The sequence below is a fragment of the Oncorhynchus nerka genome, linkage group LG21 (assembly GCF_034236695.1).
Source record: "Oncorhynchus nerka isolate Pitt River linkage group LG21, Oner_Uvic_2.0, whole genome shotgun sequence".
Lineage (NCBI taxonomy): Eukaryota > Metazoa > Chordata > Actinopteri > Salmoniformes > Salmonidae > Oncorhynchus > Oncorhynchus nerka.
In genome coordinates, this window is record NC_088416.1 from 33,028,701 (window position 1) to 33,053,538 (window position 24,838).

At 42.5% G+C, this 24,838-nt stretch overlaps 1 protein-coding gene across 4 annotated transcripts; it reads left to right on the plus strand.

The window, feature by feature from the left end:
• The first annotated feature begins 364 nt into the window (after positions 1-364).
• Positions 365-20,641, plus strand: LOC115110690 (ras-related protein Rab-37-like). 4 transcript variants are annotated; one of them, XM_065006633.1, is made up of 10 exons: positions 365-544; positions 7,467-7,577; positions 12,986-13,096; positions 16,641-16,682; positions 17,575-17,641; positions 17,738-17,790; positions 18,142-18,207; positions 18,820-18,876; positions 19,133-19,209; positions 19,460-20,641. In XM_065006633.1, exons 1-10 carry the CDS (start codon positions 380-382, stop codon positions 19,566-19,568), a joined length of 858 nt encoding a protein of 285 aa, XP_064862705.1. In that variant the 5' UTR covers positions 365-379; the 3' UTR covers positions 19,569-20,641. The 4 variants fall into 4 exon arrangements, with proteins under 4 accessions (XP_064862705.1, XP_064862703.1, XP_064862702.1 ...); XM_065006631.1 differs by lacking the exon at positions 12,986-13,096; XM_065006632.1 differs by lacking the exons at positions 365-544; positions 7,467-7,577 and adding an exon at positions 8,880-9,479.
• The last annotated feature ends 4,197 nt before the right edge of the window (positions 20,642-24,838 follow it).

Genomic DNA, 24,838 nt, shown 5'->3' on the forward strand with positions numbered 1-24,838 from the left:
CACCATGGTGCTGAACACGATGCACGTCCTCCACTTCAACGCACACGGTTGACATGGTTTCATAAATACTATAGTACACCTCCGTGTCCGCTTCCAGTAGGAGCGCTTTGCTTAACATTTTTATTCGACTCTGCGGAAATGATCCCCCTAGGTGGCTATAGTTCTTGCCAGGAGCATCAGTATCAAACCTGCAAGTGCAAGGGATTTAGACAAGGAGGGGGCGGTGAGTGTAGAGAAGAGAGACAGCAAACGAGAGAGAGCGGGGAAGGGAGATTAAGTTATTGCGGCGGCGACGTGTCTAAAAGCTCTGCTTATTAAAAAAATAAAGCTCCTCAACTCGTGCCTTGACAAAAGGATTCTATAGGAACAAATAAAGAAGATGTATATCATTATGGAGAATACCCCTGAAATGGAATGTGTTGACCAGGGCGAGGGGCTTCACTCGGACAGTGCCTATGGGTCATCTGCGGTGGACACGGATACAGAGGACTGCCTGACTCCCCTCGAGATCACTTTCCCCTATAACGAGGACCTAATGCACAAGGTGATTAGGCTATTGTTTCATAACTTCACTTAACTTAGGCTAATTTAAAATCACCAAAGCGGCTGAAATCACATAAGATGTGCTAAATTGTCCAATTCTACTGGGGTAGCCTATTTCTATATACAGAATCTACCTTTTAAATTGCACTCTTTTATAAATATATATTTTAACATTTAAAATGTGTCTCTGTAATAGTATAAAAGTAAACTTTTCTGTCTGCGTGAACAATGCCTTCATTATGTGACATGGGAGGTCCTACAAGCGTCAGCATTCTAGTTGAGTGTATATTTCAGTTGTATGTGTAATATAGAGGTAATAATATCAAAGTTGGACTATGTAGGTAAGCAATTTGGAATGGTTGCGCATTGCAGGGACATCTCAGTGTGGGTTGACTGCTTGTGGAGAACCCATTCCCTTTGCCAGCTTCCATGACTTCATTCATCTCTCTCACCTGAATCAGCACCTGTCAGGTTTCAGGGGCCCTGGACAGCCAGGCTGACAGCTGTACATGTCCAATGGGACAAAAAAGATAGAACTTTGTCCTCCAGGTTACATCATGAAAATGTAACCTGACTATCACTTTCTATAGTGGAATGTATGGTTGAACTGCTCCCCCTTTGTTTTTGTGAGCCACAGCAACACGCATACACCAGCAAGTGCCTACTCATAGGATGTATACTTTGTCATTATTGACTGCATTTTTATTTGTACTTCATGTTAGGACACTTGGAAATTGAAGGGATATGTATCAGGGTTGGGGTCAATCCCATTTACATTCCAGTCAATTCAGGAAGTACACATAAATACAAATTCCAATTCTCTTCAATGCTTTTCCATTAGAAAAATGTGGTATTAGAATTGGAATTTGGTTTACTTTCTGAATTGACTGGAATTAAAATGAAATTGACCCCAACCCTGATATGTATGCTTCCTGTACGTTCTCTGTTCCTTCCTATGTGTAATCGCATAGCCTTGATAGAATATCTTCCTGTTAAAGACTGAGAGGAATTTTAGATTCCTCTATGCTTTAATTGCCAAAACCAATTAGCACTCATTTCTAATTCATTTAATGAGTTGTAAGTTCATTAATTATGCATGAAGTAGATCGAGACCAGTCTTAAAAGCCAGGTTAAAGAGCGTTTAATTCCAGAGAGTACTGACCCAAAATACAAAGAACATTACATTTTAAAGAAAGAAGACATAAAATGACGTCATCAGTTTCACACCCTCTCCCAGCCTTACAATGGCTTAGTATTCAGTCCTGGAGATAGTTTCACTCCCCTCATAAATCTACATTCCAACCTGTCTAAAGGATATACTTCTCTCCCCTAATGGAATCCAATCAAAACATTCTTATCTGTTTGAAAAACGATCTTATCCCTTTTTCTCAAACTTTCCCAGGAGACACAGACACAATTCATTTCTGCTTACATTTTCAGTAACAGTACAATTAAGAACCCATACTTTTCAAATCATAACATAAGTATTAGCATAGAAGGGTTCTAATCATTAATGTATACATAATTGATCATCTAAACTATATTTTCCTCTATCAAAGACCAAGGCTGCTTTTTAGGACATTAGCACTGATGCCAACGTTAAGTTATTCTAGAGAAATTTGCATCTTTAATGACTTTTTTTACCTCGGGAAATATGTGGGTGTGTGGAGGAAGTAGATGGGCGGAAATGTCATGAAAGAAAGATGAGACTTGGGGCATGTTATTCCTTTACAGTTGGAGACCAAATTCCAAATTTTTAGGGCAAGTATTTAAATTCATATAAAGTATATATTATTTATCCATAGGCATCGAGTGTTATGCCAATCATTTGATCATTCTATAACAACTCCATTCCCCAAAGCAGTTAGATAAATCCAGCCCACACGCCAACTGACTGAGAATACTCCAGTGTAGGAACAGAAAGTGCTTATGTTGAATGTTTCCATTTACCCTCTGTGTTACTTTTACAAACGATGCAGCGTAATGACTCAGTGGGGGTATGAGGACATCCCCAGAGGTAGATTCTCATTAACTGAAGGAAAACAACAAGCTTTTGCTATATTAGAAAGAGAGATATGTGCAGGGAGATGGGTGTTTCCTCTAGGTTGACAGAATCACATAGCCTTATAGTTTGATTTTGACTTAGTTAATTGTGAGACATCTGTGGGGGTTATTAGTCTGGGTACCAGTCTGTTTAGTTATCATTCCACTCCTTGCCACTCCTGTCAGTTAAATAAAGGTTAAATAAAAAATAAAGTTTTGCCACAGAGACTGGCCTGTCAGCAATCTCAAGGTTCAATATGCAGCTGGAATTACGGCTGAGTTGCTCATTGGTTGTTGGAAGAAACGGAGTACACGGACAGGTACCCGGGTTAGGGGGTCATGCCTGATTAACTAAAACAACTCAGGGGGGAGTTGGTACTCTCTTACTACGAGAGCTTGTGTGTTGCTATGGTAAAAGCATCTCTCCCTTGCCCCCTGTGGTAGGCTACACCCCCACTTCCTCTCCATTTTCCCCAAACTCTCCCCACCCCCTGTTGCCCCGCCACATACAGACATTAAAGTTGGATGAGGATGACAAGAAATTGTAATGTTGACAGTGGCTTCTGGTTGCTCAGGCCTTCACACAGGGTACACCCACTGTGTGTGTTTGTGCTCCATGCGTCATCAGACGAAGCCGCAAGTCTGCGTCAGACTGTTGTTGGTGTTGTGACCATGTATTCATGAATGCTATCCTGTCCTAAGCATCCACCCCCACAATTAACCTTAATAAAATATAAATAAAACAGGTAAATACAAAGAAATGTTATGGCACGTTATGTATTCCAAAGCTTTCTATAAGTGAATGTTAAAGTCGTTTCAAAAGGTCAGTGTCTATTGGTTGATTTGAGATTTTAAATTGATCTGAGATTTTCAATCCCAGATTTGAAAAGGTCAACACTAATGTCAGCACTTATATCTAGTCCAGTCCCCAGACACTCACCACTTTGTATTCTGTAGGAAGAGAAAGAGTTAATCTGGGTGAAGACTAGAAATAATCTATTTTAGCTAAATCTACCATATCTGGTGAGACAGTAATGAAGTAATGAACATTTTCTTTCTGAGGCCTAAAAAATGAGAAAGTTGAGAAAGGAGTGTGTTGGGGAACATTAGAGTGTTGGGGAGCTGAGTGGGCTGTGAGGCTCTATGAGCCAGCAGATAAGAGGCAGTGGGGCCGCCTGCTGGGAGGTGATAAATGTCAACAAAAGAGGCGAAGAGCGTCTGCTGACTGCTGCCACGGAGCCCCAGGCTAGCCACACAACGCCAGCCACCAACCTGATAACCATGGCAACAGGGCCTTATTGATGCCCACGTGCAACGCTCCCTTCTCAAATCAACAGCAGATCCCCGTTGGGATGATGCATGACCCACAGCAATAGGAAATCATTCCTATTGTATAAGAGGACCCTTGACTAAGTGTTCTCTCTCTCTCTCTCTCTCTCTCTCTCTCTCTCTCTCTCTCTCTCTTTTGAGAATCAAAATTGTCAACGGTACAACAATAACCAAGTCTCAAAATAACCATACATTCAACAATAACAGTAAGCATACAGTAGAGTACATGTGCAGGTTGATTGGTCTGTCAGACACTGTCCCTCAACTTATGGCAGGCAGCAATGTAGTGTGTTGCCAACCCACAGCTCTCTGCGTCCTCCCCCAACAGGAAGGGTAGCCTACTCTCATCAGAGAGGTCTTTAAAACCTTGAATAAGGGTTTCAAATTTGGGGAAATGACACTCTAATTGTTTTATATTTTTGACATTTTGTCAGGAAATGCAGCTCCGTCTCAGGTTCTGCTGTTGTGCAGTGGTTGCACAGCCTTTCCTCTACAGGGAGCCAGGTTTTCCTGTGTCTACCCTTCTCAATGGCAAGGCTGTGCTCACTGAGCCTGTACTTTGTCAAGGTTTTGCTCAGTAATCATGGTCAAATATTTAGCCACAGTGTACTGTCGATTTAGGGCCAGATAGCACCTGCATTTTGCTTTGTGTTTGTGCTTGTGTTTCCCAATAAGCAATATAGTTTTGTTTTGACTGTGTTGTAATTTGGTTTATCCTGATTAATTGGATGTTCTGGTCCTGAGACTTCAGTGTGTTAGTAGAACAGGTTTGTGAACTCAGCCCCAGGACCAGCTGGATGAGGGGACTATTTTCTTTGCTCAGCTCTTGGCATTGCAGGGCTTGGTAATGATATGAGAGGGGGTCACTGTATTTGAGACGTTTCCAAAACTTAATTGCTCTTTTTTGAGTTTTTATTATTAGTGAATATTGGCCTAATTCTGCCCTGCATGCATTGTTTGTAGTTTTCCTCTGGACATGTAGATAATCTTACAGAACTCTGCATGCAGGGTTTCAATTGGGTGTTTGTCACATTTGATGAAATCTTGTTTTGCAAGTGGACCCCACACCTCGCTGCCATAAAGTGCAATTGGTTCAATGACATATTCAATTAGTTTCAGCCAAATTTTAATAGGTGCTTTCTCTCTCAGTTCATTCACGGCCTCATTAAGGTGTCCAGTTGAGCTTGTTTTTAAACCTAAGTAATTGTAGTGTGTGCAGTACTCTATATATTTTGTACCAATTGAGAAATTTGGTTTTATTTCCCTGAGATCTGGATCTTCTCTGGAAAATCATCATTTTAGTATTTTTGGGGTTTACTGCCAGGGCCCAGGTCTGGCAGTACTGCTCTAGCAGGTCCAGGCGCTGCTGTAGGCCATGTGCTCTGGGGGACAGCAGGCATAGGTCATCTGCGAAGAGTAGGCATTTAACTTCTGAATTGTGGAGACTAACACAAGGGGCTGAGGCTTTTTCTAGAATAGTGGCCAATTCGTTGATGTAAATATTGAAGAGTGCAGGGCTCAGATTGCAACCCTGACGAAGGCCCCGCCCCTGGTTCAAGAATTCTGTTCTTTTCTTGCCAATTTTAATGCTGCACGTATTGCCAGTATACATTGATTTAATTATGTCATACGTTTTACCCCCTACACCACATTCAATAACTTTGTAGAACTGTATGCCAAATAGAATCAAATGCTTTTTGGAAGTCGATAAAGCAAGCGTATATTTTGGTTTTATTTTGGTGGACATGTTAATCTATCAGGGTGTGTAGGGTGTAAATATGATTAGTTGTGCAATGTTTTGGTATAAATCCAATTTGGCTTCTCTCTCTGTCTCTGTCTCTGTCTCTGTGTGTGTGTGTGTGCAGAGGTGCCTGGAGAAGTGGGTATACTCACTCTAATTTTGCCAAAAATTTCCCAAACGGCCCGGCCGGCAAAGGAAAGGCACCCTGTGTGAAGAATTCTATGAGAAACAGTGACATACACTCTGACTGACATAAAATGATCAATCCCATATTGGTGTTTCACAGTCAGGTACCCAATCTGTACTGTGCAAGTAGGCTAAATATAGGCCTACCGCTGTGTGCACATTGCTGGGCCTAAAATGTGTAGGAATAATAGTTTATCAACATTGTAAGTGAAACATTCTGATCTGTTCCATCAGACTTATTTATTGATAAAGCATATACCTCCACTACACTACTTTGATATGCATCATGGGGATTAAGAAGGGAGTATACACAAGGCCCACTGAAAAATAAGTGGGTATACACCGTATACCTGCGTATACTCTCTACTACACCACTGTGTGTGTGTGTGTGTGTGTGTGTGTGTGTGTGTGTGTGTGTGTGTGTGTGTGTGTGTGTGTGTGTGTGTGTGTGTGTAGCCTGCTGATGCGTGTTTGTCTGTGCTGTGTGTCATTGTGCAAGAGGTTTTTCAGTTGAGTGAGCAAGGAGAGATCTCTTAATGCTCCCTTTGGGGCACAGAGAGCATCGTCTTGAATCCAAGTAGCCATGGCTGACATGATGCTCAGGCTGCAGCTGCCTTATATCCCTGGTACATTCAGACTCATCCACTGCCATTTCCCTCCTCCCACCGGGTATATACCCAACTGACCTTCATAGCATCACATTATATTACACACATTATATGGCATCAGGCAAGAGCATGTTCCGCACTGTAAGCAACAGATGCACATATATAGTAGGGTACGCTACACCCACTCATTGTACAGGCCTATAGATGAGCAGTGTGCTGTGCTGTTCTGTACTGTACACTCTTAGAAAAAAAGGTGCTATCTATAAAGTAAAATTGTTTTTCGGCTGTCCCCATAGGAGAACCATTTGAAGAACCCTTTTTGGTTCCACGTAGAACCCTTTTGGGGTCCATGTAGGACCCTTTCCATGGAGAGTTCTACATGGAACCCAAAATGGTTCTTCGTGGAACCAAAAAGGATTCTCCCTGGAACCAAAAAGGGTTATGCTATGGGGGCAGCCAAAGAACCCTTTTCTTTATAAGAGTGCACTATGCTGTTCTGTGTAGTGCTGTGCTGTTCTGTGTAGTGCTGTGCTGTGTAGTGCTGTGGTGTGTAATGCTGTGTAGTGCTGTGCTGTTCTGTGTAGTGCTGTGCTGTTCTGTGTAGTGCTGTGCTGTGCAGTGCTGTGGTGTGTAATGCTGTGTAGTGCTGTGCTGTTCTGTGTAGTGCTGTGCTGTGTAGTGCTGTGCTGTGTAGTGCTGTGCTGTTCTGTGTAGTGCTGTGTAGTGCTGTGCTGTTCTGTGTAGTGCTGTGCTGTTCTGTGTAGTGCTGTGCTGTGCTGTGTAGTGCTGTGTAGTGCTGTGCTGTGCTGTGGTGTGTAATGCTGTGTAGTGCTGTGCTGTTCTGTGTAGTGCTGTGCTGTGTAGTGCTGTGCTGTGTAGTGCTGTGCTGTTCTGTGTAGTGCTGTGCTGTGTAGTGCTGTGCTGTGCTGTTCTGTGTAGTGCTGTGCTGTGGTGTGTAATGCTGTGTAGTGCTGTGATGTGGCTAACCTGCTCTCTGTTCTTCCTGCTATCCACAGACCATCATGGTGGGAGACAGCGGCGTGGGGAAGACCTCTCTGCTGGTCCAGTATGACCAAGGCAAGTTCATACCCGGCTCCTTCTCTGCCACTGTGGGCATCGGCTTCACGGTAAGTCTCTGCGTTATTGTCTGCCATGAGACATAGGGGACAAGTGACCATGAAGGACCAGATCACTTTGTTACTGGGATTGATGGGACAACAAGTGTCTTCCCTTCCAGGGTCCCTAAATGCTGTTTTCTGAGGTGCCAATCATCTTCCTCTTTCTGCAATCATAATGATCTTTAGCACACAGTTGGGTGTTGCTAGAAAGCGGGTGTATGATTACAGTTAATGTTGCACCAGTTGGTCTGTTCCCTGATGGATAGCTGTGTTTCACAGATGTATCACTCACTGTTGTGAATGTGAACTGGAGTGATTGATTGTCTGCATATATAGTCTACATTATCACTGTGGTGGTGTATGGTGGGATTCCATTCACAGAGAAAATGAAAGAAAGAAAGAAAGAAAGAAAGAAAGAAAGAAAGAAAGAAAGAAAGAAAGAAAGAAAGAAAGAAAGAAAGAAAGAAAGAAAGAAAGAAAGAAAGAAAGAAAGAACAGGACTGTAAAAGATATAAAACTCAGGGTGATGCTATTTTCAGAAATAGACCTGACTGTTTTGTGCTGTGACAGACAGTGATGACGAAGGCTTTGTTTGTCTGAAGACATATAAGCCACACAAAAGCAATGCAGAAAACGGAAACACAAAGATGCTTACCTTGGAGACACGAAAAATGCTTTGTCATACAGTAAGAGGTTGTGACGAAAATGCAGTGGGTATAAAAAGGTTTGGTGGCACTTGCAGAAACCTTTGTTGTACTAGGTGGATAGAACATTAACCAAGGTTCTCCAGTCTTTCTGTCTGCCTGTTTGTCTGTCTGTCCGTCTGAGCCCACAACTGCCTGCAATGGAGCTAGAGAGAGATACACCCACAAACATCTCTTTTTCTCGTCTCTCTCTTTTGAACACTGGGGGGAGACAAACTCTTAGTCCAAGATTTAGCTGGTATCCATCCACATGATCATACATGGCTTGGCAATTAGGAGAACATTTTTGACATTATGTCATGTCAATTAAGTAAAAGAAAATGAGATTCTCATATGAAAACTGTCTGTTTATAGTGTATTTCCTCAAGGCTACATACATCCTATGAAAATTAGACATTGGTGAGGAAAGCCCACCTACCTGACATGTTGTGGATTCAATTGTAGGAATTTGTAGGGAATTCTGAAATCACTGGAATAGCATTAATTTAGGATTGAAACTGAAAAGTGTATTTTTCATTGGCAACACGTTGACAGCCGTTTAAATTGTTTTTATTTTATTTTATTTCGTTCGCTGAACTCCTCCTCTTTCATGATCAACGAGTTCAGTGCCACCTGTGACTAATAACTCGTGCCATCACTGCCTGTTGCGTCCGTGGCTCGGTTGAAGACCTAGTTGTTTTCATTTATGAAAATAACAAAACACTGCCTCATTTCATAGGCCTAAATAGCATTATCTTCATTGGACAAATGACAACGTCGTTTCATCTGCCAACGCGTAAAGAATGATGCGGATCGGTTCTAACGTTCTGCATAACTGAGAAATGTTTCCGCATATTGATCTTTTTTTCTCCGCGAATGTAGCCAGGTTCTCAAGAGAATCCCCCTTTAAGTTTTAACCACGACTCTATGATTGGCATTAGTTGATTCAGCGTCAAGAAATTGTTCTTAGAAAGCGCTGGGTGGTTTTGGACAACGCTAAGTGACTGCCGATGGACTCATTGCTCGTGTTAACTGGTTTTGAATCACTGGCATCTCGGGAGGAACATCGCGCGGTGCGCTGACAGATCTCGGTGATACTGTGGTCATAGTCATTGCGATGTCCACAAAGAAGGCATCGTTGAAGGATAAAGAGACTAAAAACGGAACATCAAAATATGTGTTGGAGAGATGCGCCTCGGTTTGCGAGTATTTTGATATTGCCTTCAAGGTCTGTATTAGGCTATTCTTATTATTGGGATGTATATTATTAGGCTATGTTTATTATGTGCTTATAACAGTATTATGCTTATGATCATGTTATGGCGCTGCCTGCTGGTATTAATATTGACTAGCCTAATTGAGAAGCTTCACTGGTGGTACAGGTGTCCATCTCTCAAACAAATGAAGGAAAATCTATTAAAATACAGTAGCCTGCCTACTCTGCACACCAGTACACTCTTATAAAAAAGGGCTGTCGCCAAAGAATAACCCCTTTGGTTCCAGGTGAAAACCTTTTTTTAAACTCAGCAAAAAAAGAAATGTCCTCTCACTGTCAACTGCATTTATTTTCACCAAACTTAACATGTGTAAATATTTGTATGAACATAACAAGATTCAACAACTGAGACATAAACTGAACAAGTTACACAGACCTGTGACTAACATAAATTAAATGATGTGTCCCTGAACAAAGTGGGGGTCAAAAGTAACAGTCAGTATCTGGTGTGGCCACCAGCTGCATTAAGTACTGCAGTGCATGTCCTCCTCATGGACTGAGCCAGATTTGCCAGTTATTACTGTGAGATGTTACCCCACTCTTCCACCAAAGCACCTGGAAGTTCCCGGACATTTCTGGGGGGAATGGCCTTAGCCCTCACCCTCTGATCCAACAGGTTCCAGATGTGCTCAATGGGATTGAGATCCGGGCTCTTCGCTGGCCATGGCAGAACACTGACATTCCTGTCTTGCAGGAAATCACGCACAGAACAAGCAGTATGGCTGGTGGCATTGTCATGCTGGGGGGTCATGTCAGGATGAGCCTGCAGGAGGGGTACCACATGAGGGAGGAGGATGTCTTCCTGAAACACACAGCATTGAGATTGCCTGCAATGAAAACAAGCTCAGTCTGAAGATGCTGTGACACACCGCCCCAGACCATGATGGACCCTCCACCTCCAAATCGATCCCGCTCCAGAGTACAGGCCTCGGTGTAACGGTCATTCCTTCAACGTTAAACGTGAATCCGACCATCACCCCTGGTGAGACAAAACTGCAACTCGTCAGTGAAGAGCATTTTTTTGCCAGTCCTGTCTGGTCCAGCGATGGTGGGTTTGTGCCCATAGGAGACGTTGTTGCCAGTGATGTCTGGTGAGGACCTGCCTTACAACAGGCCTACAAGCCCTCAGTCCAGCCTCTCTAAGCCTATTGCGGACAGTCTGTGCACTGATGGAGGGATTTTGCGTTCCTGGTGTAACTCGGGCAGTTGTTGTTGCCATCCTGTACTTGTCCAGCAGGTGTGATGTTCGGATGTACCGATCCTGTGCAGGTGTTGTTACATGTGGTCTGCCACTGCGAGGACAATCAGCTGTCCAACCTGTCTCCCTGTAGTGCTGTCTTAGGCGTCTCACAGTACGGACATTGCAATTTATTGCCCTGGCCTCATCTGCAGTCCTCATGCCTCCTTGTAGCATGCCTAAGGCACGTTCACGCAAATAAGCAGGGACCCTGAGCATCTTTCTTTTGTTTTTTTTCAGAGTCAGTAGGAAGGCCTCTTTAGTGTCCTACGTTTTCATAACTGTGACCTTAATTGCTTGCCGTCTGTAAGCTGTTAGTGTCTTAACGACCGTTCCACAGGTGCATGTTCATTAATTGTTTATGGTTCATTGAACAAGCATGGGAAACAGTGTTTAAACTCTTTACAATGTAGATCTGTGAAGTTAATTGGATTTTTACTAATTATTTTTGAAAGACAGGGTCCTGAGAAAGGGGCGTTTCTTTTTTTGCTGAGTGTACATGGAACCCAAAACGGGTCTACTTGGAACCAACATGGGTTCATCATAGGGTTCTCCAATCGGGACAGCCAAAGAACCCTTTTAGGTTCTAGATAGCACCTTTTTTTCCTAAGAGGATGGCCCTGGCTTTTGTGAAGTTTCCCCTTAATGCAACACAATATACCACTATGGAATAAGAACAGCTGTTATCATTGTGGCAAGCTTCTATTCTGTTTACATTACTCTTAATTACCACACCACTATCAATTATGTGCCTTACCACACACCAGTGCCCCCCTATTTCACCCCTCCCTTATGGATAATGTCAGTGGTGGAAAAAGTACTCAACAGTCATACTTGAGTAAAAGTAAAGATACCTTAATAGAAAAAGACTCAAGTAGAAGTGAAAGTCACCCAGTAAAATACTTCTTAAGTATAAGTCTAAAAGTATTTGGTTTTAAATATACTTAAGTACATTTGAGCAATTCCATTTACTTTTGATTCTTAAGTATCACAAGTATAAACCAGAGGACACAATTAAATGTTGTTATTTTTTATTGACTGATAGCCAGGGGCAAACCAACACTCAGACATAATTTACAAACGAAGCGTTTGTGTTTAGTGAGTCCTACAGATTAGAGGCAGTAGGGATGACCAGGGATGTTCTCTTGATAAGTGTGTGAATTGGACCATTTACTTGTCAAAATGTAACGAGTACTTTTGGGTGTCGGAAAATGTATGGACATGATTATCTTTAGGAATGTAGTGAAGTAAAAATTGGCAAAAATATAAATAGTAAAGTACAGATTCCCCCAAAAACTACTTAAGTAGTACTTTACACCACTGGATAATGTATCCAATGTGACAGAGGTTTATTTGATATGAATCACAGTATTCAGTCCTCCCATTCTTAGTGAAATCTAAATATTGGCTCAAGGAAGAATGTAGCACTTGGTAATACAGGTTAACTGCATACCACGTAATAGTACATTTCTCTACAAATTTAGGGGGAAAAGTCCATGTTATTGTATTTAAAATGTAATTACATTAAAGGTGCATATTGTTATATTGTACTTTTAATCATGAGCGTTTGGGGATTGATCAGAATCAGGAGTGGTTAATGGACTAGACCAAGCAGAAGTACAACAGGTCATTCACATAGTCAAGTAGTTTCACATCAGTCCCATGATGGTTTGTGCAAATATGATCTCTCATACATATCCACTCAGCTGTTTTACTGCAGAACATTACTCATGTTGAAATATGAATGATCAAATTAATAAGGTTAAGACCCACACACATCAACCACATCATTTAGTCTACAACCTTATAAAGATGAAATCGACGGATGGATAAAATATCCAAACTAAACCAGGCGCCCAATAAATAACCAGGAAATTCAGATGAGGCTAAAACAACAAGAACATTTTGCAGTAGGATCATGAGTCAGTGCTTTGACACTTAACACTAGTCATCATGATGTCGTGAAATTCTAGTTTTATAATTTTCACTTCTCATGGATGCACAGCATCATGAAATAATCAACAGATGACTTTCAGAAAGTCATTTGCATATGAACCAGTTGAACTCTACGATTCATCTCTTAACACCAAACATTGTTCAGTGAAAGCTTGTTTGGAGTTATTACCATTCTTCTGGTCATGTGAGGGTTGATGTCAGTGTGTTGGGCCCAGGTATGACCCCTAATCCCTCTCTCTGACCTCTGGCTGTGACGCCTCTCTAGGTGATGCTGCTGGGAGACTCTGCGGTGGGGAAGACGTGTGTGCTGGTGCGCTTTAAAGACGGGGCCTTTTTGGGAGGCAACTTCATAGCCACCGTGGGAATAGACTTTAGGGTGAGAGAGATGTCAGTAGACTCAGAGTGGGGTCAACTCAGGATGGAATGTATACATTATGTCTGCTGTTTTTCTGTTCTTTCTCATTTCTAAATGATCTATTTACAAGATAAACGCTAGAATGTTGTTGAAGAATCCATACATAAAATATTTTCCCATCCTATTTCAGTTAAATCTGTAAATCCAATAACCACTTTAAAGTGTTGTCATGCAGTGATGATGGCTCAAAATGTACAAACCCTTTCACAAATCAGTCAAGTCCATAGAGTACTTCTGCTACTGTGCTGCATATGGCTCCAGAAGGATTGTTTCCAGCCTGGAGGAAATGTACGTTACGTTACCCCCACAAACGATTCTCTGCCCTGGCTGGGGTCAAATAAACAAGCAGCTCTCATGTGGAGGACAGATTGGTGGGGGACAGATTTCCATAGCTACCAACCAGCTGCTGGAGAGACAGAGAGAAAAAGATTAGAGAAAATGAGTGAGAGATGGAAAAAGAGCGAGAATATGGGCAGAAAGAAAGACTCTTGCACCAGTGGATTTGGTCCCGCTCCCCCTCCAAAGAAAACACTATCTAATGGCTGGTAAAATGGTGGTTTTGGAGGCAATGATGTTGCATTAAGGCAGAGTACTGTATTACCACTCAGTGTTGATGGTGTAGACATTAGGACTGCCTGGGATGGGAGTACAACATGGATAGGGATGTGTGGACCGTTTGTTTTCCAAATGGAGATTATTTTCTCCATGCTTGTGCAACAGGTAATAACTATTCATGAGATTCATAAATAAGTGCATTATAACCATGAGTTGTGTGTAGTGACCACCCACGGCTACTTGCATTGCATCTGTATTGAACAGAAGATTATAAAGCGAGATGATTTTGAGACTGATACAGGATCAGTCAATTTGTTCCTTGCTGAGCCTCCAGCTATACCAGTCAATACCCTGTGTGGATGGGAAGACTGCTCTGACTAGCTCTAACGTGGCAGGGCTATTTTGGCCCTGCTTTCTTGTAGCAGTTGCTCAGCATGCAGGCTTGTCAACGCGAAGCCGTGTGTGGCCAATCTGCGTAATAATTGGAGGGAAAAACGGAAACCCATGGCAACTAATGCAGGGGTTGGACCATGTCTGTTCTGCCAAGGTGGAAGTCTCAATGGGTGGTGACTCCCATTAAGAGGGGCCATTTTAGAAGATTGGACTCACTTCAGAGAGATTGTATGTCTGTCACAGTGTGCTCACAGGAAAGGCAGGGGCTGACTGTACCCGGGTACTGATAGTGGAGTAATGAGGTTAGCTTAGAGGAAGTGATATGTACCAGTTGAATGTTCACTTCCTTCATTTCAACATTGTTGCTTGTGTCATGTTTTCACTTAGTGACTTTCCTCCTGTTTTCCCCTGAAATACAAACAGGAAGTTTAAAAGGCCAGGTTGAGGTTAACTGGTTCAGTTACCTGCATAATAATGACACCTACACAGCGGACTGACCTTACAACAAGCTGTTATCTGTTGACCTCTACAATGTGTGCCATTGGATTTGTTCGTGAGTGTGGGTGGGTGGGTGTATGTAAGTATGTATTTGGGACTTAGATTTGAAGGGACACATCATTTCACATGACTTGGGGATCTTATTCCTTCTCAATTTTCCATATTCTTTCTTTACTCTCTCGAAGAGCATTTTTCACAAGATATGTTTTTCACTAATCCATATCTGTAGCTAATATTCTTTTTTTCACTCATGACTATTTTAGAATCCTGCCTATACAGGAAATCACATGGCGTCCCTGACAGCCACAGGAAATTAGCGGGGGAGTGGGTTGTTATTTTGCCAGTCTTCTTTTTCACTATTGTGCAATTAAGTCTAATTCCAGAACCTCTGTAGTGTGGGTGTAGCAATTGGCTTTCTTTGCCGGCCTCTGAAGCTCCTCTTAGTTTTCATGTTGTCTATATGAGTCTATATAGCAGTGGCGAATTTTAGCATAGAAATCTTGGTGCCTCCCCCCCCAAAAAAGTGGGATGCATGCCATCAAAGCCACAACACAACACTAAACAATACATGAATTGCACTATAACAGTGACAAACGGTGCCCACAAACTGTTAGGTCCTACGTAAAGCTGTCCCAACACCTTACCACTGCTAAACCTGGCTTTCAGCGGAGCCTTGTCTGGCAGCGAAACAGTTCATTCAGCCTCATTTACTGCCTTTTAAAAAACATAGCTGACATGGCAGACTTGCCTAAAACAAATGTGGTTTCTACTGATAAATGAGATGTATAAACTATGGCATAAGGGGACGACAAGCGGATAAGAGGCAATCCGTAATTCCGACTAAGATGTTAATGGGCAAGCCACGACGGACGCAGTCAATATAACTATGTTCAGCACTTTTGAAATGTATAGCGACAGAATTCAGAACATGGGCCGTTCTTACAGTGTACTCCCTGTACAAATCAGAACCTGTCACGACTTCTACCGAAGGTAGCTCCTCTCCCTGTTCGGGTGGTGGTCGGCGTCGCCGGTCTACTAGCCATCACCGATCCCTTTTTCCTTTTCTGTTTGTTTTGTCTTTGGTCTTTTTCACACCTGGTTTCATTTGCGTTCATTTCTGTGTGTATAATTGTAACCTGTTGCCTGCACAAGTTTGTGCGGGATTAATCGTTTATTGTGAGGTGCTCGGTTAGGTATTACCGTTATTTGTTTTCACGGGTTCTGAATTAAATGAGTGTCGGAACTTTGTTTGTTCCTCCGTGCGCTTTGTACGGGTTTTCTGTTGTCGAGGGCGTTGTACCTTTTGATTGTGCCATTCCTGTGTTGGTGGACTTTCTTATTAAAACACGCTTCTCAGACATCCCTGCTCTCCTGCGCCTGACTCCTACACCTACCACCTAGACGCACGTTGTCATAGAACCGTAGGATTAAAAAAAGGGGACATATAAACAGACAATGAAAGCTTTTACAATATTCGATGATTACAATTCTCCAAAACAGGTTATAGTCTATATGTGCACCACCAAGTTAGAACAGTAGGTGAAATTAAGAGGTGAAGTAGACCAAATTATTAGGGTGAGGCACATTGAACGCCGTTTGGGTGAAAGCTGTACAAAACAGTAGTCAAACAAGCACTGAGCCAAATAAAGCACTGAGCTATAGGCTGAAACGACTTTCTGTTTATTTGCAGCTTTATTAACTCAATGATATATATATATTTTTTACATTTTTGCAAACTGATATGTGACACATATTAATGTCAAAATAACATGTAAAACAGGCAAGCCCACCCAAAAACAAAATATATATATTTATTTATATTATTTTTCTTAAAAAAGGTTGGGGCTCACAGGCCCACCTGCCCTGAATGACGGGTTGCCACTGCTATACAGCATGCTGTGCCATTTCCGCTCTGTTTGTTTGTTCTTTAGAATATTCTTGCTTTCTGAAGCTTCTTAATATTTAAATACCTGTGATGTGTTTTGTCTGAGTCTGTCTCTATTATGCAAACAGACCCCCATAGACAGTCCTGTGGTTAACTGTTTCCTCTCCTCATCAGAATAAAGTTGTGACGGTGGACAACGCGAAGGTCAAACTCCAGGTGAGAGCAGGGACCTCTACACCCAACATTGATGGCACTATTCCTGTGATCTTATCCCTACCAGTCTAATTCATTAAACCACAGTCAGTATCATAATATTACACAGTGGGCAGTGGCGTATGTGGTCAACACGCAAGTGTCCCTATGTAACCACAGCGTATCTATTGCAAATATGTTATCATATCCTGTTCTATTGACAATTCTGGCTGAGAGGTGCCAAACATTTAAATGCCTTTGGTGGGTTTTGTCTGAGCAGCACACCACACTGCATCCCATTGCTGGCTTGCCTCTGAAGCTAAGCAGGGTTGGTCCTGGTTGGTACCTGGATGGGAGACCAGATGCTGCTGGAAGTGGTGTTGGAGGGCCAGTAGGAGGCACTCTTTCCTATGGTCTAAAATAATATATCCAATTGCCCCAGGGTAGTGATTGGGGACATTGCCCTGTGTAGGGTGCCGTCTTTCGGATGGGATGTTGAACAGGTGTCCTGACTCTGTGGTCACTAAATATCACATGCCACTTATCGTAAGATTAGGGATATTAACCTCGGTATCCTGGTTAAATTCTCAATCTGGCTGTCATACCATCATGGCTACCTAATCATCCCCAGCTTCCAATTGGTTCATTCATCCCCCTCCTCTTCCCTGTAACTATTCCCCAGGTCATTTCTGTAAATGAGAATGTGTTCTCAATCAACTTACCTGGTAAAAAATAAATAAGCCACGTGACTATTCTAATGTATTACACTGTAAAATATATTGATCATTAATGTCACGCATTTCCCATTATGACGTGCATACCATTGCATGCTCATTGGTTGCTGCTGTTTGGGATATTGTCCTGTTTTCCAGGTTTATTACATTGTTATAATTAATTTTTCACCTCTTTCTCCCAGATCTGGGATACTGCAGGACAGGAGAGATTCCGCAGTGTCACGCACGCCTACTACAGAGACGCACAGGGTAATCTCTGCTATATTGAAACACTTCCTGGTTGTGTGTGTGGTAGAATGCTAAGAACACGTGGCGGTGTGAGACTCTCTGCCTTTCTCTTCTCAGCCCTCCTCCTGCTCTATGACATCACCAGCAAGTCATCCTTTGACAACATCAGGGTGAGAAACATATCATGTCACTCTTCACTCCTCCTTATCTCCTCACGTCTTCTCATAAGCCCCCTTTTAGAGGAAGAACCCAGAATTCATTTTACATGCCAAGTAATATATGGTCTCCACATTACATTACTGAAGTGACCTCCACAATGACATTTCATGACATTTCCAAGAAGCCATTTTTTAAAAGTTTTTGAAGGTTTTGGGATAAGGGGAAGTGCAGTGCAGAATGGAGAATAGTAACCAAAGCAGCAGAGCAGAGAAATTGATTCTGTTTTTGTTGAGAGGGTCTCCTTTAGCGCTGGCATTTTTACTGACTAATCTCCTTTTTAATCTCTCCCCCCTCCCATATAGGCCTGGCTGACTGAAATTCATGAGTATGCTCAGAAGGATGTGGTCATCATGTTGCTTGGCAACAAGGTGTGAGCTATACATCCTTTTGGTTTTGTAGAGTGTATCAAGAGAAGTCGTCATACCAAAAGTAACAATAAGAACACAACACACACAGAAACATATTTGTCTCTGCTATTGACTTTGTAGCCTAATTACAAACACCCACACACACAGTGTCTCAGCCTCAGTTTATATTGAAGCTGAATTTTGTATTTTTTTATTTCACCTTTATTTAACCAGGTAGGCAAGTTGAGAACAAGTTGTCATTTACAATTGCGACCTGGCCAAAGTAAAGCAAAGCAGGTTGACACGTGAATACATGTGTTGTGATGATTGATTGTGGCATCTCCAGTTCAGCAGCACCCATAGATTATGTGCCCCCTCTGGTGGTGCTACTACAGAGACACTGGGTCATTGCTGTCACGTTCCCCCAGACATAATTTATTCCCAGAGCTGGGGAGAACAGCAGGACAGGGAACATTTCTCTCTCTGAGCAATGTTTGGCCTGTGGTCAGATACTCAGAGGCAGCCTGGAGACTGCCCTGGGAACTGCTGTGGCTTGTGTGGGCTGATGTAGTGGTGCCTCTGGATCTAATGGACTAGTTGTGTCCATGACTCGCCTCTGCTCTGTCCAAACAGACGGACATGGCCGGAGAGAGGGTCATCAAGCGTGAGGAGGGAGAGAAGCTGGCCAAGGTAAGAGACAAGGCCCACTTAAGGGTTTGCTCCACTCTCCTACCACAAAACACCAAGTAGCCTCTTCAAAAGCAACTGCACAGCACTGTGAAATGAAAACAGGCTTGAAATGTTGGTTTATATACTGTACTTGTGAACTGATGTTCCCTCAAGTGTTGGAAAGCTGTATCACTCTGAGTGTTTGGTAGTGAGTTCATTCATATGATGAATGTGGTGTACTTGAGTAGTGCCATTAAAAGCCCTGGATGCTTCTCAGGAATATGGAGTCCCTTTCATGGAGACCAGTGCCAAGACTGGAGTCAACGTAGAGCTGGCCTTCCTGGCTGTAGCAAAGTAAGTCACGACTCATGTTATTTCTAAATGAAAGTTGCACTGTATGTGAAAGGGCAAAGACATATTGCCCAATTATGTTCCTCATCTCTCCTTCTATTTCCCTTATGTTTTCAATTTCTCTGCTCTGCACTGCTCCATCCCACACACTCTCCTTTCTCTCTCTCTCTCTCTCTCTCTCTCTCTCTCTCTCTCTCTCTCTCTCTCTCTCTCTCTCTCTCTCTCGTTCTCTCTCTCGCTTTCGCTCTGCCAGGGAGTTGAAGCACAGAGCTGCCCAGCAGCCCAACGAGCCCAAGTTCCAGATCCATGAATACATTGCGTCTGAGAAGCAGAAGTCTGGCTGCTGTGGTGGCTACATGTAGCTGAACCTCTCACCAACTGTTACACCACACCAGGCCACAGTGAGAGAGGAGCGAGAGAGATACAAACATCTACGGAGGGAGGGAGGGAGATAAAGAGAGAGAGACAGAGCAGTAGAGAGACAGTCCCCCTAAAATAGCATCATCCGATAGTGAGTAGTCAAAAAGAGCAGAGCAACCACATTGTGAAAAAAAGAGCACCTGGTCTGCTCACCACCTACTTGGAAAGCCTATGGCAACTAGACAATCCTCATTCTGTCCCTATTAGGAGAAAAACCATGTCAGTGTTTTCAGTTGGATAGAAATCCTTTAGCAGTGTATTTAAAATGTGAATTTATCTTTGAAACATGCTCAGATCATTGAGTTCATGTGTATCACATGCTGCAGCCTGTCAGCCTTACTCATTATTGCCATAAGGAAGGATTGGAATTTCTTGCCCCAATATTGCCATATTTACAAAGAAATGAAGAAATGATCTGATCACTTTATGTAAAGATGTTAGCTGGAATAAAATACAGATTTTTTGGGGGCTCATGGCTTCATATGTTTCACCACATTCTATTCAGGACTAAATGCCATTATACGTGTTGTATGAGGAGTACCCTCTACTACTGTGGTGTCATACACAGCGTGTTCCAGATGCGGCCTCTACCGGCTAAAAATATGTCTAATGACAGTAATTTTGTAATTATACTCCAAATTAAAAGTATTTTCTGAAATGTTGTGGTCAAATGTTAATTGAGGTGGTGGTCAGAAGTTCCAGCATGAGTTTTGATTTGCTTTTAAACGTGCCATCCACCAATGAGAGAGCTCCCTCAGACACTGTTGTTGTGGAGCCTCTATCAGTCATCATTAATGGATGTTATTGTTGTGTCTCTACTGTACATGGGTTGTTCATGGGTTGCATTGTGTAAAATGTTCCTTTGTATTTGGTTCATTATGAATGTTTGCTTATTGAATTTGCTTGATGTCACAATTATTGTCACTCTCTATGGAGGTGTCACAGTGATCACAAAGTGCCATGGAAAAGTGCTTTGTTATCGTACAGTATATAAAAACTATTTTTTTGTAATGAAGATGGTGGTTTTTTATTGCAGTGTGTGTTTGTATATCTGTTCTTTGAGTCTGGGGAGGAGGAAATAGGTCTGGGTTTCCCCACTGGTGGCCACTGGTGGTTTTATTTTATTCTGAGCAACAAAAATAATACATACAGTACCAGTCAAATGTTTGGACACAACTACTCAAGGGGTTTTCTATATTTTTACTATTTTCTACATTGCAGAATAATAGTGAAGACATCAAAACTTGAAATAACACATGGAATCATGTAGAAACCAAAATGTTCTTAAACAAATTGAAATATATTTTATTCAAAGTAGCCACCGTTTGCCTTGATGACAGCTTTACACACTCTTGGCATTCTCTCAACCAGCTTCACCTGGAAGGCTTCTCCAAAAGTGTTGAAGGAGTTCCCACATATGCTGAGCACTTATTGGCTGCTTTTTCTTCACTCTGATTCCAACGCACACCAAACCATCTCAATTGGGTTGAGGTTGGGAGATTGTGGAGGCCAGGTCATCTGATGCAGCACTCCATCATTCTCCTTCCTGGTCAAATAGCCCTTGCACAGCCGGGAGGTGTGTTGTGTCATTGTTCTGTTGAAAAACCTATGATTGTCCCACTAAGTGCAAACCAGATGGGATGGCGTATTGCTGCAGAACGCTGTGGTAGCCATGTTGGTTAAGTGTGCCTTTAATTCAAAGTAAATCACTGACAGTGTCACCAGCAAAGCACCCCCACATCATCACACCTCCATGCTTCACGGTGGGCACCACACATGTGGAGATCATCTGTTCACCTAATCTGCGTTCACAAAGATACAGCGGTTGGAAACAAAAATCTCAAAGGACAGATTTCCACCAGTCTAATGTCCATTGCTTGTGTTTCTTGGCCCAAGCAAGTCTCTTATTATTGGTGTCCTTTAGTAGTGGTTTCTTTGCTGCAATTTGACCATGAAGGCCTGATTCACGCAGTCTCCTCTGAACAGTTTATGTTGAGATGTGTCTGTTACTTGAACCCTGTGAAGCATTTATTTGGGCTGCAATTTCTGAGGCTGGTAAATCTAATGAACTTATACTCTGCAGCAGAGGTAACTCTGAGTCTTCCTTTCGTGTGGCGGTCCTCATGAGAGCCAGTTTCCTTACAGCGCTTGATGGGTTTAGCGACTGCACTTGAAGAAACTTTCAAAGTTCTTGGAATTTTCCGCATTGACTGAGCTTCATGTCTTAAAATAATGATGCACTGTCATTTCTCCATGCTTATTTGAGTTGTTCTTGCCATAATATAACCTTGGTCTTTTACCAAATAGGGCTATCTTCTGTATACTACACCTACCTTGTCACAACACAACTGATTGGCTCAAACGCATTAAGAAGGAAAGGAATTCAACAAATTAACTTTTAACAAGGCACACCTGTTAATTGAAATGCATTCCAGGAGACTACCTCATGAAGGTGGTTGAGATTCTTCCGTTGGCATTGAGGAGTACACCACATCACTCACTGGATTCATCAATATTTGTAAGTCGCTCTGGATAAGAGTGTCTGCTAAATGACTTAAATGTAAATAAGTGCATCGATGACGTCGTCCCCACAGTGACCATACGTACATTCCCCAACCAGAAGTAATTGATTACAGGCAACATCCACACTGAACTAAAGGGTAGAGCTGCCACTTTCAAGGAGTAGGACTCTAACCCAGACGCTTATAATAAACCCTCCTATGCCCTCCGATGAACCATCAAACAGGCAAGGTGTCAATACAGGACTAAGATTGAATCATACTACACCGGCTCCGATGCTCGTCGGATGTGGTAGGGCTTGCAAATTATTACAGACTACAAAGGGAAGCACAGCCGCGAGCTGCCCAGTGACATGAGCCTACCAGATGAGCTAAATTATTTATATGCTCGCTTCAAGGCTAGCAACACTGAAACATGCATGAGAGCATCAGCTGTTCTGGACAACAGTGATCACACTCTACGTAGCTAATGTGAGTAAGACCTTTAAACCGCTCTACATTCACAATGCCGCAGGGCCAAACGGATTACCAGAATGTGTACTCCGAGCATGTGCTGACCAACTGGCAAGTGTCTTCACTGATATTTTCAACCTCTACCTGTCTGAGTCTGTAATACCAACATGTTTCAAGCAGACCACCATAGTGCCTGTGCCCAAAAACACTAAGGTAACCTGCCGCCTAAATGACTACCGACCTGTTGCACTCACGTCTGTAACCATGAAGTGCTTTGAAAGGCTGGTCATGGCTTACATCAACACCATTCTCCGAGAAACCCTAGACCCACTCCAATTGACATACCGCCCCAAAGGATCCACAGATGACGCAATCTCTATTGCACTCCTCTCAGCCCTTTCCCACCTGGACAAAAGGAACACCTATATGAGAATGGTATTCATTGACTACAGCTCAGCGTTCAACACCATAGTGCCCCCAAAGCTCATCACTAAGCTAAGGACCCTGGGACCAAACACATCCGTCTGCAACTGGATCCTGGACTTCCTGACGGGCTGACCCCAGGTGGTAAGGGTAGGTAACTACACATCTGCCACTTTGATCCTCAACACAGAGGCCCCTCAGGGGTGCATGCTCAGTCCCCTCCTGTACTCCCTGTTCATCCTTGACTGCATGGCCAGGCACGACTCCAACACCATCATTAAGTTTGCAGACGACACAACAGTGGTAGGCCTGATCATTGACAATGATAAGACAGCCTATAGGGAGGAGGTCAGAGACCTGGACGTGTGGTGCCAGGACAACAACCTCTCCCTCAACGTGATCAAGACAAAGGAGATGATTGTGGACTATGTACATATTACCTCAATTACATTGACTAACCTGTGCCCCCGCACATTGACTCTGTACCGGTACCCCCTGTATATGGGGTGGCATGTATATGGGGTGGCAGGGTAGCCTAGTGGTTAGAGCGTTGGACTAGTAACCAGAAGGTGACAATGAGCTGAGCTGACAATGTACAAATCTGTCGTACTGCCCCTGAACAGGCAGTTAACCCACTGTTCCTAGGCCGTCATAGAAAATAAGAATTTGTTCTTAGCTGACTTGCCTAGAAAAATAAAATAAATGTAGCCTCGCTACTGTTATTTTACTGCTGCTCTTAAATTTTTTTACTTATATATTTTTTACTTAACACTTGTTTTTCATAAAACTGCATTGTTGGTTATGCAAACATTTCACAAACTTTTGACTGGTACTGTATATATATATTTCTTGGGTGGAATTTCCAGTGTTGGACATAGAAGACTAAAAATACCAGGAAACCAGCTTCAAGTGATTTTAATATAAGAAATATGTACCTAAGTATTATCACGCATAATAGAGACACATGATCGTATACAAATGAAAGTAAGGTTTGAAAGTATTATGTTTTAGTCAAACATGTGTATGTTTGGGCTTTTTGCAGTCTACAAATGATTTGTAATCATGTGCCAGCCCCAAACCAACCGCTCCAGAGAAAATCGGCCAGCGGCTGAATCTAGTTGATGATCCCTGCTGTAGGTGGATGGGATGTGATGTACTGAAGTTGCCTCCCACCAGGTGACAGCATTTCTTTTCAAATAATAATAGGGCGTTACGCTATTTACCACTGCTGGCTCAGTTTTCCTTTTTAAAGAGCCACTGAACACGCTGATTGGCAGGTGTGTTTTTCTGTATTATTAATTATTTTTGACGTTTTCAGTTAGATGTAAAATCACGCAACTAAAACATCCTAGGTAGAAACGTCAAAAATAATTACAGATTTCTTGAGTAATATTAGATTTATTATGGGGATTTTGAGGAAGTGAAATAGGCTTCTCATGGCGGACAAACATCATTAACCAAACGCGGAATCCGTGTCAGGAAACACCCCAAGACTGAAATCTTGTTTTTCTACAGAAAAACACACCTGCCAATCAGCGTGTTCAGTGGCTCTTTAAAAAGGAAAACTGAGCCAGCAGTGGTAAATAGCGTAACGCCCTATTATTATTTGAAAAGAAATGCTGTGGTACAGTATTTCTCAAGTAAAGAAATGCAACACACGTTGTCTTATGTAAACAAAGTCGGAGCTGCTGGGCAGGTCTGTCTCACTGTCTATGCTATTGGATGGAGAGCAATCACTGCAGGTGTTCACCCCATGTTAGTAGGAAAATGAAACTCGTCAAATCAAAACCCAACCTTCATTACCAGTTGTGACGCAC

Bases quoted from the DNA above. Each gene is read 5' to 3' on its own strand.
- LOC115110690 (XM_065006633.1), top strand. From the start codon at position 380: ATGTATATCATTATGGAGAATACCCCTGAAATGGAATGTGTTGACCAG. The intron at 17,791-18,141 runs GTGAGAAACATA...CCTCCCATATAG, and splicing joins CATCCTTTGACAACATCAGG to GCCTGGCTGACTGAAATTCA. The intron at 19,210-19,459 runs GTAAGTCACGAC...TCGCTCTGCCAG, and splicing joins GCCTTCCTGGCTGTAGCAAA to GGAGTTGAAGCACAGAGCTG.